At 48.8% G+C, this 19,697-nt stretch overlaps 1 protein-coding gene and 1 gene segment (V, D, J or C); one reads left to right on the plus strand and one right to left on the minus strand.

Annotated features, from left to right (window-relative positions):
* Nucleotides 1–19,697, plus strand: part of LOC130552029 (histone H2AX-like) — a 446,303-nt gene that overhangs the window by 23,176 nt on the left and 403,430 nt on the right. The window lies entirely within an intron of this gene.
* LOC130552025 (Ig lambda chain C region-like) lies at nucleotides 6,088–7,276 on the minus strand. The segment is given in 2 exon segments: nucleotides 6,088–6,456; nucleotides 7,214–7,276. Coding segments are annotated over 2 exon segments (336 nt in total).

Here is a 19,697-nt window from a genome sequence, read left to right on the forward strand (position 1 = left end):
CAGGATTGGTTCATGGCAATCGACCTGAAGGACGCGTACTTTCATGTCTCGATCCTCCCTCGTCATCGGCCGTTCCTGCGGTTCGCTTACGGGGGGCAGGCATATCAGTACAGGGTCCTCCCTTCAGTCTGTCCCTGTCTCCACGTGTCTTCAAGAAGATCGTGGAAGCCGCCCTCCTTCCCCTCAGGGAAAGAGGTGTGCGGGTACTGAACTATCTCGACGACTGGCTATCTTGGCACACTCGCAAGATCTGTTGTGTACACACAGGGACCTGGTGCTCCGGCACCTAGATCGGTTGGGGCTACAGGTCAACTGGGAAAAGAGCAAGTTCTCCCCTGTGCAGAGCATCCTCTTTTTCGGTATGGAACTCGACTCTGTCTCCATGACAGCGTGACTGACAGAGCTCGCCCAGTCAGTGTTGAACTGCCTGAAGCTTTTCAGGCAGTCAGCGGTCCCCCTGAAACAATTTCAGAGGCTCCTGGGATACATGGCATCCTCGGCGGGGGTGGTCCCCCTCGGGTCGATGCACATGCGACCGCTCCAACACTGGCTACAGAGTCGGGTTCCTTGGAGAGCGTGGCACACTGGCAGCAGGCTTATGGTCATCACACCTTTCTGCCGACGCATCCTAACCCCCTGGTCTCCCATGACCTTCTTGCCGACAAGTGTCCCCCTAGGGATGCCTCCCTGCAGGGTTGGGGTGCCGTGTGCAACGGGCACACAGTGTTGGGGCAGTGGACGGGCCCCCGCCTGCGTTGGCATATCAACTGCCTAGAGTTGTTGGCTGTGCTACTTGAACTAAGGAGGCTACAACCTCTCGTGCAGGACAAACACGTGCTGGTCCGGTCGGACAGCACATCTGCCGTGGCGTATATCAATCATCAGGGTGGCATTCGCTCACGGCAGCTAACACGACTCGCCCGGCGCCTCCTCCTCTGGAGTCACCAGGTGATCAGCTCCCTGCGAGCCAGACACATCCCAGGCGTCCTGAACCAGACAGCCGATGCGCTCTCTCGTCAGTCGACGCCTCGCGGAGAGTGGCGACTCCATCCCTGCGCAGTCCGGCTCATTTGGGAGCAGTTCGGCCAGGCACAGGTGGACCTGTTTGCCTCCCGGGACTACACCCTTTGTCCGCTCTGGTACTCCCTGACAGAGGCACCCCTCGGCACGGATGCCCTTGCACACAGCTGGCCGTGGGACAAGTGGAAGTATGCCTTGCCCCCAGTGAGACTCATTGCACAGACCCTGTGCAAGGTCAGGGAAGAGGAGCATCAAGTGGTACTAGTTGCGCCTTACTGGCCAAACCGGACTTGGTTCTTAGAGCTAAGGCTCTTGACAACAACTCCCCCCTGGCCGCTCCCCCTGGTGAAGGACCTGCTTTCCCAGCGGAAGGTGCACGTTAAGGCATCCCAGGCAGACCCCTGGAACCTCCATGTCTGGACGGGACGAGGAGATCCTGAGTGTCCCACCCCCTGCGGTAGTTGGGACATCACTCAGGCTAGGGCCTCGGCCACTAGGCGGCTATATGCCCATAAGTGGCGCCTCTTCTCATCCTGGTGCTCTTCTCGGGAAGAAGACCTGCGGAGTTGCTCGATCGGGAACGTGCTGTCCCTTCCTAAAGAGAGACTGGAGAGTAACCTCTCCCCCCTCCACACTGGGAGTGTATGTAGCCGCTATGGCCGCTCATCACGACCAAGTTGCTGGGAAGCCTCTGGGACAGCATGACCTGGTCATTAGGTTCCTAAGGGGCGCGAGAAGGCGACCGCCTCATCCGCACTCCATACCCTCTTGCGATAGGTGGCGGGCCTCAAGAGCCCCCCCCCTCAAGCCCCTCGGAGCTGCCGCTCTTTCTCACCTCACGATAAAGACGGCTCTCCTGATGGCGCTCACCTCCAAGAGGGTAGGGGACCTACAAGCACCCTCCGTGTCCACAGATTGCCTAGAACTCGGGCCCGGTGATTCTCACGTTATCCTGAGACCCCGTCCCGGCTACATGCCCAAAGTTCCCACCACTCTCCAGGGAAACCAGGTGGTGAACCTGCAGGCGCTCCCCACCAGGGAGGAAGACCCAACCCCATGCGTGTTGTGTCCAGTATGCGCACTGCACCTCTACTTGGACCGCACGCAGAGCTTCAGAAGCTCTGAGCAGCTCTTTTTCTGTTTTGGAGGTCAGCAGAAGGGGAGGGCTGTCTCCAAACAGAGGCTGGCGCACTGGATCGTGGATGCTGTCGCTACGGCATACCGATCTCAAGATCACCCCTGCCCGTTAGGAGTGAGGCACACTCCTCATGGGCACTGGCTCAGGGCGCCTCTCTGGCAGACATCTGCAGAGCTGCGGGTTGGGCTATGCCCAACACCTTCGCGAGGTTCTAATACCTATGCGTGGAACCGGTGTCAGCCCGCGTCCTGCAGGGCAACGTGTAGGACTGGCAGCCGGTAGGGCGTATGCCTGTGAAAGCCCTTCCCCCTTCCTCTAGGGGGATCAGCGGCTATTTACGCCTCCCTTCTTTCCCCACTGGGTAAAGAACAGGCATTCCATCCATCACTAAGCACCTTCCTGGGGGCAGGCTGGGCAGAGCAGCCCTGCCCCCTTAGGCCGGGGAACAGTTGAGTTATTTACCACATAGCTCTAACCGGACCTAGTGCTCCAGACGTGGATTAATGCTTACCCAGTGGCCCTTACGGTGCCGGGCGGCTTCTCGCTGTTAGAGAATCAAGGCCTCCGCCCGTGACAGCCGGTGGCAGGGGCTTCCTACCTTTTCTTCAAAAGCTCTGGGACCCCCTACCTCTCCACTGGATGGTTACAAATCCGTGCTAGCGCTCTCGTCTGACTCGCCCAGGCCAGTCAACGTCGCTCCGCTAGAGATTGTGACGCGGCACAGCGCTGTGCGTTTTCCATAGGAACCCCATCTGTCGGCTCGACACAACGTCGAGAGACCGACAGAAAGGGAACATCTTGGTTACGGATGCAACCTCAGTTCCCTGATGGAGGGAACGAGACGTTGTGTCCTTGCCACAACGCTGGCCGCCCGCCGCAGCGGTCGAGGGATGCTCAGGCTCCTCAGACCAAATGTGAAAGAATGCAGCACGCCGTCTCTCTTTTATACCCGGATATCCGGAGGTGGAGTCCGGCATGCAAATTTCATTCGCCAATTTCATTGGCCTTTTCTAAACTAGTCAGAAGTTGATAGGTTCTCAAGAGCGAACCCCATCTGTCGGCTCGACACAACGTCTCGTTCCCTCCATCAGGGAACTGAGGTTACATCCGTAACCAAGATGTTCTCAAGAGCGAACCCCATCTGTCGGTTCGACACAACGTCGAGAGACCAACAGAAAGGGAACTGAGGTTACATCCGTAACCAAGACGTTTTTCTAATGGTTTGATTGTTAAATTTTTTCCTCACGGTTTGTGTCTGTCTGTACTTTATTAAACAATGTTTGGAAATGACTTTGCCATATTTCTCCATTTTGAATTGCCAATTCTTCATGATCAGTTTTTTTCAGATTGTTCCAATTATCCCAGTATTCAAAGTGACGAAGGGAGAAGGAGGCGGGAACCGGCGAACATTAAATAAACTTTTAATAAAATAAACAATCAACAAAACTAAAGTAAAGTGCCGACAGCTCCCTCACGGTCGACTGCCGGCCACACAAACATAAATAAAACTTAACACAATGTCCAGGCCTGGTTCTCTCTCGTCCTTCACTGCTGTCGCTCCTCCTTTTATGCTTCCGGAGCTCCTCCGTGAGAGACGCGAGACCGGTGCAACGCACAGCTGCTCGTTATCACTAGCGTCACCGGCCTCGCACCGTTCCCTCACGGCCCTCGTCCCGCTCTGCTTGTCACACTCTGCATTATTTGGATCTCTGTGTTTCTGGTTTGACAATGTTCTCAGTTTTTTGCGAAAGGTTTGAAAGTCATGGATATCTGATATTTTCCCGTTTTTGTTTTAACTTTGATCATTTTGCTGATTTTTTATATATGAAATGTGCCTTTTACGGCAAGATTGACACCTTTAGTGTGATCATAGGTGTTATTTAGAAAGTTATGTAACAGCGTTTACTTTAAGTGCTCTCTCTCTCTCTCTCTCTCTCTCTCTTTCTCTCTCTCTCTCTCTCTCAATTTTCAATTCAATTTCAATTTCAAGGTACATTATTGGCACTATTGCGTGTTCTTACAATATTGCCAAAGCATTGAACATATAACAAAAGACATACAATAAGTACAAACTACCGAATGTTCGGCCACCGAAAATGTTCGGCCGAAAATTGCAAAAAACGCAAGTTCGGTGTTCGGCCAAATTTGTGAAGTGGAAAATAAATTTTACTGAACATGACTCGTGATACGATCAAGCAGCAACCAGCGCAGAGAGAGAGAGAGAGAGAGAGAGAGAGAGAGAGAGACGCGTGCGTTTTATTACTGCCGCAAACATTTTGGCTGTGTGTGTGTGTGTGGAGCATTTTAAAGTGTCAGAGAAAGACACAGCAAGGGACTTGCCGCACGGAAGTAAATTTCCGAATGAAAGTGTCTTTACCGGTCGGTAACTTTTCTTCAGACGGAAGCCCCGCCGCTCGCGACATCCTTTGACATCATACGGTGGTCGTACAGTGGTTCTGAGAGAACAGTCAGCTTTTGTGGGCGGAGTTTTGAGGAGAGACGTGAACTGACATGGTTGTCAGTCAGCATCAGTCAGAATTGCTTGCATTGGATTTTTTTTTTTTTCTTAAAATCATTCTGCAATGTAGCCTATAATAATCCAACAGTTTTAGTTTATTCACAGTTTTAGTTTATAGGCCTAATGTGGAATGACACCTTTTAATGATCTGTTTTGTTGTAGGGGTACAGAGTAACTTACATTACATTCTTTAAGCAGTCAGTTATAAACCTAATTAATATGGGCTATTCACAGGCTCAATTTTTTGTTTGAATTTACTTTGTTTTGCTCAATTTTATATTAAGTTGTATTGTATTTTATTGAAAAGCAAGACAAATTATAAAAAGCACATTTTGACTATTCAGTTCGTGCAATAGTGAAAAAAAAGGTTACTAAATAGAAGAAATGCAAAAAAACATGTTTGGTGTTCGGTATTATTCGGCCTTCGGCCAAGTGTTTCACATCATGTTCGGCTTCGGCCAAGAATTTTCGTTTCGGTGCATCCCTAGTACAAACATTAGAGTAAAAATTTTAGTAAGGTGCTGAGTAAGGGATAAATATAGAATGAAATATAAAATAAAGTATATGCAAGAAAACAAATGAAATATGGAAATAAAATATCAATATCAAATGTAGATTTCAGGCAGAAACATGAGAATGGAATAAAAGTAAAGAGTGTATATGTGCATTGATTGTAAGAGATGAAGGCAGTAGTTTGTGCAGCTGATAGATGAATGTGTGTCTCTTCTCCGCCAGTAACATCTGCATTCGCTCTGTTTCTGAACACCTATCAAACTCTGGCATGAGCTTTGAAATTTTTGTGAAAGTGTTTCTCTCTGTTACATTATTTATCCAAACACAAGAAAAAAAGAAAGTTCATTCGTAGGGGTGACCTGCCCTTTGGTTTGATGCTTGTTTGCCTTTGTTTATGTTAAGGTGGTAAGGTAAAATTTCTCGATTTTATTTTCATCTTATCGTTATGTTATTTTGGGCCAGGGGTCACCCTAAAACTCATATTCCTACTATCATAAACTTGCTTCAAGACAAGCTTTGTGTGACTGAAGACCTGCCTGTCTATACATTCGTTTTCTCTTTTTTTATCAATGAAACCAAACTCTTGTTATCTATGAAGTATATTTACTTTGAACAATAAATACCATGAAAGTTAAGCTGATGTTCTTTGGTTTGTGAGCTGGTCTGATGGCTGGGAGAGTCTCTTTTCCGGTTATGCAACGTACCCCTAGAGTTTGTAATACTAAGATTAGTAGATGCTTGAGGTTCTTTATTTGACTGTTTGGTTTGATCATTTATCCCCTCTGCAGGTGTTTTCGCGGTTTATTGAGTGCAGTTTATTTATAAAATGTGAGCAGATGTTCTGATCTATCAAAAAATGACAAATTGAGACAAGACATAAAGATACAAAATTATTTTATTTGTTGAATCATGATGAAACACAATCAGCAGTGAATGACTAAAGTCTAGTGTGAACACTGATCATCTCTCCTGAATTCTCCAGTGACTGTATGACTGTGATCTTTGTGTTTGGCCTCACAGCTCACTGAGTTCACTGAGCTCCACTGCTGCTCAGAGAGAGTCAGACTGCTGCTCCAGCTGTACAGACCGCCCTCCTGCAGGAGCCCAACACTGCTGTCCTGAGATCTGCTGCTCCCGTCCACCTTCCACATCACACTCCAGTCTGAGGGGAAACCCTTGTTGAGCACACACATCAGTGTTGCTGTTTTCTTTGTGGAGATCTCTTCACTGGAGGGCGGCAGGATGCTCACTTTAGGAGGAGTGAGGCCTGACAAACACACAATAGTCAGAAACTCACAAACAACTTCACTCTCTTCATGATAAACATAAAGGATCATAATAATAAATGAATACACGATAAAGTTAGTGACTTCATTCATGTTGTCATACAGTATGCACAATTTTACAATCAAAGGAAAACTAACGTTAAATCATCAATGTAGAAAACATTATCTTTATGACATATATTCATTATATTTCAGTATTACTATCGAGATAATAAACATAAAATACCTGTAACATCAACAGTTTATAAAATAGTCATATTTATCAAATAATTGGTTATCAAATCTAAATCTCTCTCTCTATATATATAACAAATGATGTTCTATTTCAAACATGCAAGTTTTATCAATTGTATTGCACATGAAACAAATGTACTCTTAAAAACGATGAGCCAAACAAAATCAGAAAATTCAGTATATGCTGGAAGTTGTGCATATAATAAAATGTAATCAATAATTTTAATCCATATTAATACACACATTTCTTTCTTTTAACATTAACTACATAAATCATTAAACACATTTAATTTTTTACTCACAATTTAATGCAGAAATAAAACTAAGAGGTTTTGTTTTAAAAGTTGAAAATGCACTTGTACACTGTACAATTTATTAAAAGTAATTTATTAAACCACATAAATATGCTGAAACGGTCATCTCATTTTATTTTTCATAGTTGATCTTTATATTTAAAAGCAGATATCTGTTGTATTAATATTAATATTGAATTTATTTACTTACTGCCAACATCCATTCTGGTGCGGCTGCCGAATGGGTACCACAGTGATACAAACTAATAGAGCGACTGTACAAAAACCTCTGAACGCTTCAGTAACTGCATATAAACACATCACAAACACATCTCTACACATTATCACACATTCACACATTCACACATCACACACATTACATTTGATTTCATTTTGTGTATATGTCTTAAATATTAACAGATTTTAAAATGAGAATATATATGTATATATTCCCTTATGTATACAAATATTACCGCAAACTTAAACTTGAACAGATGATTCAGTGATGGTTTATAGTTCACTACTGAATGCTCATGTGATGTCTGCTTTTCCAAGAATATTCCTCAGAATTTCCACTTACAGGAGATTCATATGCTCAAAGTATGATGGGACAAGGAACAAAGTCATAATATTCAAAGAAAAACATTCAAAGATTTAAAGAGAACCGATAAACTTTATCACTCCTCCATATACACAAGTGTATACACACAATAAAACGTCCAACATCACAGGTCAATCCACAAAACACCTGATCAATACATAACACACATGAAATTAAACAGCAGTAAAACAATGTTATTTAAATATTACAAACAATGTGCAGAAATGAAAACAGTGTGTGTTGATGTAAATGATGTAAATGTAGAGAGTGAGTTTGCATTGTGATCACATGCTTCAGTGATCTGAGAGTGTTTATAGTGCTGTGAGTTTAACACTTCATGACTCACAACACAACACAACACAACACAACACAACACAACACAACACAACACAACACAACACAACACAACACAACACAATCTTCATCAACACACAAACCAACAATGACTTTCAGCATCATCTTCATCTGGACACTCACAGTGTTTGCTCAAGGTTTGTGTAGTAACATTTTTATCATGATTATTCATTCATTAAAGAGTGAAATCTTCATTTGTTTCAGTGTTGTCTTATATTTCATTCTTGTTGTTTCTTTCAGAGTGTAGAGGACAGTACACTGTTACTCAGACTCCATCAATAACGTCTTGGTTATGGATGTAACCTCAGTTCCCTGATGGAGGGAGCGAGACGTTGTGTGGAGCCGACAGATGGGGTTCGCTCTTGAGAACCTATCAACTTCTGACCAGTTTAGAAAAGGCCAACGAAATTGACGAATGAAATTTGCATGCCGGAATCTGCCCCCGGATATCCGGGTATAAAAGGGAGATGGCGTGCTGCATTCATTCACCTTTTGGTCTGAGGAGCCTGAGCATCCCTCGACCGCTGCGGCGGGTGGCCAGCGTTGTGGCAAGAAGGACACAACGTCTCGTTCCCTCCATCTGGAACCTCGCGAAGGTGTTGGGCATAGCCCAACCCGCAGCTCTGCAGATGTCTGCCAGAGAGGCGGCCTGAGCCAGTGCCCATGAGGAGGCTACACTCCGAGTGGAGTGTGCCCTCACTCCTAACGGGCAGGGGCGATCTTGAGATCGGTAAGCCGTAGCGACGGCATCCACGATCCAGTGCGCCAGTCTCTGTTTGGAGACAGCCCTCCCCTTCTGCTGACCTCCAAAACAGACAAAAAGCTGCTCAGAGCTTCTGAAGCTCTGCGTGTGGTCCAAGTAGAGCCGCAGTGCGCGTACTGGACACAACACGGATGGGTCTTCCTCCCCAGTGGGGAGCGCCTGCAAGTTCACCACCCGGTCTCTAGGGGGAGTGGTGGGAACTTTGGGCATGTAGCCGGGCCGGGGTCTCAGGATAACATGAGAATCATCGGTCCCGAATTCTAGGCAATCTGTGGACATGGAGGGTGCTTGTAGGTCCCCTACCCTCTTGGAGGTGAGCGCCATCTGGAGAGCCGTCTTTATCGTGAGGTGAGAAAGAGCTGCATCTCCGAGGGGCTCGAAGGGGGGGCCTCTTGAGGCCTGCCACATAGGTTGCAAGAGGGTACGGAGCGCGGACGAGGCGGTAGCCTTCTCGCGCCCCTTAGGAACCTAATGACCAGGTCGTGCTGTCCCAGAGGCTTCCCAGCAACTGGGTTGTGATGAGTGGCAGTAGCGGCTACGTACACTTTCAGTGTGGAGGGGGAGAGGTTACTCTCCAGTCCTCTTGAGGAAAGGACAGCATGTACCCGATCGAGCAACTCCGCGGGTCTTCACAGGAGGCGTTGGGCGAGTCGTGTTGTGCTGTCCGACCGGACGAGCCCCTTCAGTGCAAGTAGCACAGCCAACAACTCTAGGCAGTTGGTATGCCAACGCAGGCGGGGGCCCGTTTACCACCCCGACACTGCGTGCCCATTGCACACGGCACCCCAACCCTGCAGGGAGGCAACCGTCATCACCACAACGTGCCTTGAGACCTTCCCTAGGGGGACCCCTGTCCGCTGAAAAAGTCATTGAAGACCAAGGGGTTAGGGTGCGTCGGCAGAGAGGCGTGATGACCATACGCCTGCTGCTGGTGTGCCACGTTCTCCAGGGAACCCGACTCTGTAGCCAGTGTTGGAGCAGTCACATGTGCATCAACCCGAGGGGGACCACCCCCACCAAGGATGCCATGTGCCCAGGAGCCTCTGAAATTGTTTCAGGGGGACCGCTGATCAGACAGTTCAACACTGACTGAGCGCGTTCTGTAGTCAGTCACGCTGCCATGGAGACAGAGTTGAGTTCCATACTGAGAAAGAGGATGCTCTGCACAGGGGAGAGTTTGCTCTTTTCTCGGTTGACCTGTGGCCCCAATCGATCTAGGTGCTAGAGCACTAGGCCCCTGTTTGTACACAACAGATCTCGCGAGTGTGCCCAGATGAGCCAGTCATCGAGATAGTTTAGTACCCGCACACCTCTCTCCCCGAGGGGAGTGAGGGCGGCTTCCACGATCTTCGTGAAGACTCGTGGGGACAGGGACAGACCGAAAGGGAGGACTCTGTACTGATATGCTGCCCTCGAAAGCGAGACATGAAAGTAAGTGTCCTTCAGATCGATTGCCATTAACCAATCTTGACATCTGGTAGACCCCAGGATGCGCTTCTGCATGAGCATCCTGAACAGCAGCTTGAGTAGGTGCCTGTTCAGGGTACGCAGATCTAGCAACCCCCCCTTTTTGGGGACGATGAAGTACGGGCTGCAAAACCCGTTGAACATCTTGGCTAGAGGGACGAGCACGATCGCTTGCCAGAGGGGTGGCGAACCTGGCCTGAAGCATGGGAGCATCCTTGCCTCTGACTGAGGGTGAGAGAATGCCCCGAACTTGAGCAGTCGTCTGGCGAGTTGGATCGCATAGCCGAGACGGATCGTATCCCGTAGCCACCGTGACGGTTTGGGGGCTCTAGTCAGGCTCCCAGGGACCGAGACAGGGGCTAGGGGTACGATCTGCTTCATCGACCTCCCAGGGGGTGGTTCGATGGCGGGCAGTGCGGATCCCTTGCCGTGGGGAGCCCCCGGGGAGGAGATCGGCTCTGCTGCTTACCTGCCTGGCAATGATGTAGCACAACGCACTGTCGATTGAGAGTGCTGATGGCTGCTGATTATCCTCGACATTGGGTCTCGCCGTGACGTAACGTTGAGTTGCCGAACACCGTCGTGTAGAGGGTGAGAGGGGCTGTGATAAACACCCAGAGAGAGAGGAAACTCTTAAGAGAGTGGGCTGTTGGGACGGGGCAGGAACCGTCCCGGATAGACCACCCAGCGTGGAATGGCTGGGGTCAGGCCCGATGGTATTCTCGATCTCCCTGGGGTCTTACCATGAGGGCCGCTTCTGCTTTCGCCATGGCTGCTGATGGGAAGAGGACCAGGGCTGCTGGCAAGCAGGCAGTGCACGGGACTCGACGGACGAGGGAGGCCGAGTCGCGGCGGGGGAGGATATGCTTGATAGCCTCTATTTGGTTCCTTACTGTCGAGAACTGCGTCGAGGGCGTGGCTTGAAGCCGCATTCAAGCCCGAGGCACCATGTATCCAGCCGCGAGCGCCAGGAGAGGCAGTGCGGGCACTGCAACCCAACGCTCATGGCGGCCCGGGAAAGCATGGCTGCCATTTCGACGTCCGCTTCTCCCTGTGCTCGACCCCCCAAGGGAGGGAGCTCCGAGGAATCGCCGGAGTCGGATGGCAGTACGTCACCCCCCGATGCTGCAAAGGACATCTCATCATCACGCACCATTTCCGAATACGTGATTGAGGAACAAGACGGTGGGACCGTCTCCTGGGGAACGGTCAGACGAGCGAGACGAGGTGCGAACGGTCCGTGAGCCAGTCCAGGCTGGCGGATTAACGCTCACAGTAATCCTCATATCACCCTCGCTGCTTGCCGTAGCGGACGGCAGGGCCGTAGTCCTGCCGTCACGGAACGGGGAGCAGAGGAGGTGGTGGCTGAGTCCCGTGGGAACACAGCCACCCGTGAACGCAACATCTGAATCGTCAACCGCCTGCAGTGCGGGCAGGACGTATCCACAACGTCTGCCCCAGCGTACTGGAAGCAGACATCGTGTCCGTCCCCCTCCTCGATGAGTGTGTTGCACCCACGAGAACAGTGGGACATGCCACGCTGGAGAAATTTGCTCTTTTAGAGAAAAAAACTCAAACACTTCTGGAACTGCCGAGACGCCCAGGAGAAGTCGCTGCAGGAAGGGACAGTCCGCTGCATCACGTCGTAAGATTCCAGCAGTAATTCGGCGTAGAGTTTGAAGTCTCTATGTCAATCAGTGTGAAGGCTCCGAAGAACAAAAGGTGATTGAATGCAGCACGCCGTCTCCCTTTTATACCCGGATATCCGGGGGCGGAGTCCGGCATGCAAATTTCATTCGCCAATTATATTGGCCTTTTCTAAACTAGTCAGAAGTTGATAGGTTCTCAAGAGCGAACCCCATCTGTCGGCTCGACACAACGTCGAGAGACCGACAGAAAGGGAACAACCGTTCAACCAGGACAAGATGTTAAAATAAAGTGTCAAGTCAGCAGTGCAGTATACAGAGATAGCTGGGGTCCCCGAATGAGCTGGTACTTACAGAAACCTGGAGAAGCTCCTAAACTCCTCATATATAGAGCAACAAACCGTCAGTCTGGAGTATCATCTAGTTTCAGTGGCAGTGGATCAAACACAGATTTTACTCTGAGCATCAGTGGAGTTCAGACTGAAGATGCAGGAGATTCTTACTGTCAGAGTTTTCACAGTGGTAATGTGTTGACACAGTGATAAAGAGTCGTTCAAATAGCTCCGTCAGTCACACTTCACACATACTGCAGCTGCTCATACAACACAAACGCACACACACACACGCACACATATCTGGTTTACTATCTCCGTGGGGACAGTCCATAGGCGTAATGTTTTTTTTATACTGTACAAACTGTATATTCTATCCCCTATCCCTAACCCTACCCCTAAACCTAAAGATCATAGAAAACTCTTTGCGTTCAGGTTTAGGTCCCCACCGGGATATACAAACATGAACACACACACACGCACGCACGCACACACACACACACACACACACAGACAATGACAAAACAGACATATGTTTTTGTTTCTGTAAGTGTGTGTCTCAATTTTTTAACTCATAAAAGTGCTAGACAACAGATGTAATGATGATCAGATGCACTCACAGCAGGGGATCAGTATCACAAAATATGTCCAGAAAATTCAATGATCACACCAGTGCAGAGAAAAACTTTATATGTTCTTATAATTTGGCCAGAATAATTCATTTGTTAAATTCAAAAGGTTTCTGTGCATTTTAAATATAGCGCTCATATAACTTTATATCTGTCTAATGTCTTCATTGAGCAGAAGTGAAACTGGTGTGTTTCAGTTCAGATGATTGAAGCAATCAAACAGTGACACTGAGAGTGTTGAGCTGAAAATCACATTTGCATTGACAGGATGAAGAGACTCAGAATAGATCAGCTCTGTCTCCAGAGATCATGTTCACAACACAACACCTGCATTTCACATATACTCATACATGAACCTCTTCACATCTATTAAAACTATTGAGAATCACATTTAAGTAAGGGATAATCCACTTTAAAGGATTTTAATGTACAAACCCGATTCCAAAAAGTTGTGACACTGTACAAATTGTGAATAAAAACAGAATGCAATGATGTGGAAGTTTCAAATTTCAATATTTTATTCAGAATACAACATAGATGACATATCAAATGTTTAAACTGAGAGAATGTATCATTTTAAGGGAAAAATAAGTTGATTTTAAATTTCATGGCATCAACACATCTCAAAAAAGTTGGGACAAGGCCATGTTTACCACTGTGTGGCATCCCCTCTTCTTTTTATAACAGTCTGCAAACGTCTGGGGACTGAGGAGACAAGTTGCTCAAGTTTAGGAATAGGAATGTTGTCCCATTCTTGTCTAATACAGGCTTCTAGTTGCTCGACTGTCTTAGGTCTTCTTTGTCGCATCTTCCTCTTTATGATGCGCCAAATGTTTTCTATGGGTGAAAGATCTGGACTGCAGGCTGGCCATTTCAGTACCCGGATCCTTCTTCTACGCAGCCATGATGTTGTAATTGATGCAGTATGTGGTCTGGCATTGTCATGTTGGAAAATGCAAGGTCTTCCCTGAAAGAGACGACGTCTGGATGGGAGCATATGTTGTTCTAGAACTTGGATATACCTTTCAGCATTGATGGTGCCTTTCCAGATGTGTAAGCTGCCCATGCCACACGCACTCATGCAACCCCATACCATCAGAGATGCAGGCTTCTGAACTGAGCGCTGATAACAACTTGGGTTGTCCTTGTCCTCTTTAGTCCGGATGACATGGCGTCCCAGTTTTCCAAAAAGAACTTCAAATTTTGATTCGTCTGACCACAGAACAGTTTTCCACTTTGCCACAGTCCATTTTAAATGAGCCTTGGCCCAGAGAAAACGCCTGCGCTTCTGGATCATGTTTAGATATGGCTTCTTTTTTGACCTATAGAGTTTTAGCCGGCAACGGCGAATGGCACGGTGGATTGTGTTCACCGACAATGTTTTCTGGAAGTATTCCTGAGCCCATGTTGTGATTTCCATTACAGTAGCATTCCTGTATGTGATGCAGTGCCGTCTAAGGGCCCGAAGATCACGGGCATCCAGTATGGTTTTCCGGCCTTGACCCTTACGCACAGAGATTGTTCCAGATTCTCTGAATCTTTGGATGATATTATGCACTGTAGATGATGATAACTTCAAACTCTTTGCAATTTTTCTCTGAGAAACTCCTTTCTGATATTGCTCCACTATTTTTCGCCGCAGCATTGGGGGAATTGGTGATCCTCTGCCCATCTTGACTTCTGAGAGACACTGCCACTCTGAGAGGCTCTTTTTATACCCAATCATGTTGCCAATTGACCTAATAAGTTGCAAATTGGTCCTCCAGCTGTTCCTTATATGTACATTTAACTTTTCCGGCCTCTTATTGCTACCTGTCCCAACTTTTTTGGAATGTGTAGCTCTCATGAAATCCAAAATGAGCCAATATTTGGCATGACATTTCAAAATGTCTCACTTTCAACATTTGATATGTTATCTATATTCTATTGTGAATAAAATATAAGTTTATGAGATTCGTAAATTATTGCATTCCTTTTTTATTCACAATTTGTACAGTGTCCCAACTTTTTTGGAATCGGGTTTGTACAACTCTTTCCTGAAGCTCATTGTTTAAAGCATGGCGTTACCCATGGGTCATGGGTTTGATCACAGATTGCACATACTCCGAAATAAAACTATACATTATAATGCAATGTAAGTTACTTTGGATAAAAGCGTCTGCCAAATGTGTAAATGTAAATGACAACATGGAGGCGAATAACCACCCAAAGAGAAGAGAACGGTGGTTGCCTCATCAAAACTGCATTTATAATCCTTTAATGCATGGCTAGCCGTGGATTACCCTGTTTACCATGGTCATTTGCAAAGTTAAAAACAAGTTAAAGCTATTACTGATGTTTATAAAGCAATTTTTGATAATCGTCAGTTGATTTCGTCAGTTCCGTCCGCTTTAAATCTGTCACAGAGAGTGACACGATTGCATTTATTTGAATGAATTATAGCATTTATTTTGCAGTAACAATCACTGCTTACAGTAAAATTAAGAGGTTCATGTTTAAAATTGTGCATATTACAACCTGAAACTTAAATGTGGGAAATAATTACAAATAAATCGAAAGATTGTTTTTCCAAATCGAGCAGGACTCTAAAAAAATGGTGCTATATAGCACTAAAAGTGGTTCTTGGCTCGTAATCATAGGGGAACCACTTTAAGTGCTATATAGAACCAGATCTTGCTTATTCAGAGGTTCTTTGGGATGATTGAGGTGCTATATAGCACCGTTTCCATATAAAGAACCTGTTAAGCCACTGTATGTTTCTTTAGCTGTTCTATATAACGGGTATATATTATTGTGATTATTTTTGGGAGACTTTTATTTTGACAGATGGACTGGTTTTGCGTGTGTTGCGAGAGGATGCGAAGAAGAGGGTGGTGCAAGAGAGTGTCGCAAACAGAAGTGAGTGTCGTGTCGTGCTCGAGAAGTTCGGTTGATAAAGTTGCTTTAATAGTACTGTATCAGAGCTCTAGTCGAATAAAAGACGACATCACCTAGTGTTTTTGCGAACTGTGACCCACATTTCGCAGTTGAGGATTTTGTTTTGTGTCGTTTTTGCTTCGTGGGCCGCATCAGCTGCCGGAGTGACGCAGTAACTTTATTACGGCTACAACGACAGTGTGAGTGCATAAAATGTGTTTTTTTTTTGTTTGAATTGTGACGTTTGAAGAGATCCGATCACTTTTTGCCTGAGTATTGCGCTCATCACGTTTTGATGGTGAAACAGCGTTATGGAAACAGACTAATCACGCATTTTTCCGTGTTCAACTCGTGTCTTTGCACGTGAGACAGAGACTGCTGTATGCTGCAGTTAACGCAGTAAATGCAGAGATTTGTTTTTGGAAGATAAGAATTTCCAGATTATTTTTGGTTGCCCTGCCACTCTAACCACATCTCAGTTTGATTCATCTCCCTATTTGGCGTATTTAGAAAAGGCCAATGAAAATCGGCGAATGAAATTTACATGCCGGACTCTGCCCCGGATATCCGGGTATAATAGGAAGACGGCGTGCTGCATTCATTCACCTCTTGGTCTGAGGAGCCTGAGAGCATCCCCCGACCACTGCGGTGGGCGGCCAGCATTGTAGCAAGAAGGACACAACGTCTCGTTCCCTCCATCAGGGAACTGAGGTTACATCCGTAACCAAGACGTTCCCTTTCTGTCGGTCTCTCGACGTTGTGTCGAGCCTACAGATGGGGTTCCTATGGAAAACGCCACAGCGCTGTGCCGCTTCACAATCTCCAGCGGAGTGACGCTGACTGGCCTGGGCGAGTAAGACGTGAGCGCTGGCACAGAATTGTAACCGTCCATTGGAGAGGTAGGGGGTCCCAGAGCTTTTTGGAAAAAAGGTGGGAAGCCCCTGCCACCAGCCGTCACGGGCGGAGGCCTTGATTCTCTAACAGCGAGAAGCCGCCCGGCACCGTAAGGGCCACTGGGTAAGCATTAATCCCCCCGGGGGAAAAACGCTACAGAGAGCACTATCCTACCATAGGGAGGAATTAGTGCAGACACCACGTGGTCTCACCATCAGGGAAAAACTTATGGGAAAATGTGCGGGCTAAGGAGTTAACCGCAGGGTTGAGGTCCACCTAGGTCATGGGTTGCCGAGTTGGGAACCATACATGAGGATACATCAGACGGAACTGCCCATGGTGGGGGGGTTACCACGTCTGGAGCACTAGGTCCGGTTAGAGCTATGTGGTAGATAACTCAACTGATCCCCGGCCTAAGGGGGCAGGGCTGCTCTGCCCAGCCTGCAACCCCCAGGAGGTGCTTAGTGATGGATAGAATGCCTGTTATTTACCCAGTGGGGGAAAGAAGGGAGGCGTAAATGGCCGCTGATCCCCCTAGAGGAAGGGGGAAGGGCTTTCGCAGGTGTACGCCCTACCGGCTGCCGGTCCTACATGTTGCCCTGCAGGACTCGGCCTGACACCGGTTCCATGCGTAGGTTGTAGAACCTCACGAAGGTGATGGGCGTAGCCCAACCCGCAGCTCTGCAGATGTCTGCCAGAGAGGCGCCCTGAGCTAGTGCCCACGAGGAGGCTACACCCCGGGTGGAGTGTGCCCTCACTCTCAATGGGCAGGGGTGATCTTGGGATCGGTATGCCATGACGATGGCATCCACGATCCAGTGCGCCAGCCTCTATTTGGAGACAACCCTCCCCTTCTGCTGACCTCCAAAACAGACAAAGAGCTGCTCAGAGCTTCTGAAGCTCTGCGTGCGGTCCAAGTAGAGGCGCAGTGCGCGTACTGGACACAACACGGATGGGGTTGGGTCTTGTTCCCCAGTGAGGAGCGCCAGCAAGTTCACCACCTGGTCCCGGAAGGGAGTGGTGGGAACCTTGGGCACGTAGCCGGGCCGTGGTCTCAGGATCACGTGAGAGTCTCCAGGTCTGAATTCCAGGCAGTCCGTCGACACAGAGAATGCTCCCCCACCCTCTTTATGGAGGCAAGCGCCACTAGGAGGGCCGTTTTTATTATAAGGTGAGAAAGAGCAGCCTCTCCCAGGGGCTCGAAGGGGGGGCTCCAGGACCACTTCCAGGTCCCAAGAGGGTAAGGAGCGCGGACGAGGTGGATTCAACCTTCTCGCGCCCCTAAGGAACCTAATGATCAGGTTGTGCTGTCCTAGAGACTTGCCAGCAACTGTTTCGTGATGTATGGCTATCGCGGCAACATACACTATCAGTGTGGAGGGGGAGAGGTTTCTCTCAAGTCTCTCCTGTAGGAAGGACAGCACGTACCTTCTCCGCGAGAAGAACACCAGGACGAGAAGAGGCGCCACTTAAAGGCATACAGCCGCCTAGTGGCAGGGGCCCTAGGCTGGGTGATGGTCTCCACCACAGCGGGGGTAGCCCACTCAGGGTCTCCTCGTCTCCGGCCAGGGGCCAGACATGGAGGTTCCAGAGGTCTGGCCTGGGATGCCATAACGTGCCCTTCCCCTGCGAAAGAAGGTCCTCCGTCAGGGGAATCGGCCAGGGGGGAGTTGTTGTCAGAAGCACCAGCTCTGAGAACCAAGTCCGGTTGGGCCAGTAAGGCGCAAGTAGTACCAGTTGATGCTCCTCTTCCCTGACCTTGCACAGGGTCTGTGCAATGAGGCTCACTGGGGGGAAGGCGTACTTCCGCTTGTCCCGCGGCCAGCTGTGCGCAAGGGCATCCGTGCCGAGGGGTGCCTCGGTCAGGGAGTACCAAAGCGGACAATGGGTGGAGGCAAACAGGTCCACCTGTGCCTGGCCAAACTGCTCCCAAATGAGCCGGACTGGGGATGGAGTCGCCACTCTCCGCAAGGCGTCGACTGATGAGAGAGCGCATCGGCTGTCTGGTTCAGGACGCCTGGGATGTGTGTGGCTCGCAGGGAGCTGATCACCTGCTGACTCCAAAGGAGGAGGCGCCGGGTGAGTCGTGTTAGCTGCCGTGAGCGAATGCCACCCTGACGATTGATATACGCCACAGCAGCTGTGCTGTCCGACCAGACCAGCACGTGCTTGTCCTGCACGAGAGGTTGTAGCCTCCTCAGTGCAAGTAGCACAGCCAACAACTCTAGGCAGTTGATAGGCCAACGCAGGCGGGGGCCCGTCCACCGCCCCGACACTGCGTGCCCGTTGCACACGGCACCCCAACCCTGCAGGGAGGCATCCGTCGTAACCACGAAGTGCCTTGACACCAGCCCTAGGGGGACCCCTGACCGCAAGAAGGTCATGGAAGACCAGGGGGTTAGGGTGCGTCGGCAGAAAGGCGTGATGACCATACGCCTGCTGCCGGTGTGCCACGCTCTCCAAGGAACCCAACTCTGTAGCCAGTGTTGGAGCGGTCGCATGTGCATAAACCCCAGGGGGACCACCCCCGCCGAGGATGCCATGTATCCCAGGAGCCTCTGAAATTGTTTCAGTGGGACTGCTGACTGCCTGAAAAGCTTCAGGCAGTTCAACACTGACTGGGCGTGCTCTGTAGTCAGTCGCGCTGTCATGGAGACAGAGTCGAGTTCCATACCGAGAACGAGGATGCTCTGCACAGGGGAGAGCTTGCTCTTTTCCCAGTTGACCTGTAGCCCCAACCGATCTAGGTGCCGGAGCACCAGGTCCCTGTGTGTACACAACAGATCTCGCGAGTGTGCCAAGATGAGCCAGTCGTCGAGATAGTTCAGTACCCGCACAACTCTTTCCTTGAGGAGGGATACAGGTTCTTCAGATGTAGGTTCTTTTTTCAGGGCACGCAGATCTAGGATGGGGCGCAGCCCCCCGCCTTTCTTTGGGACAATGAATTACGGGCTGTAGAACCCATTGAACATCTCGGCTGGTAGGACGGGTTCGATCGCTCCCTTCGCCAGAAGAGTGCCGACCTCGGCCCGAAGCATGGGCGCATCCTTGCCTCTGACTGAGGTAGAGAGGATGCCCCAAAACTTGGGCGGC

The sequence above is a fragment of the Triplophysa rosa genome, linkage group LG3 (assembly GCF_024868665.1).
Source record: "Triplophysa rosa linkage group LG3, Trosa_1v2, whole genome shotgun sequence".
In the NCBI taxonomy this organism is placed as follows: Eukaryota; Metazoa; Chordata; class Actinopteri; order Cypriniformes; family Nemacheilidae; genus Triplophysa; species Triplophysa rosa.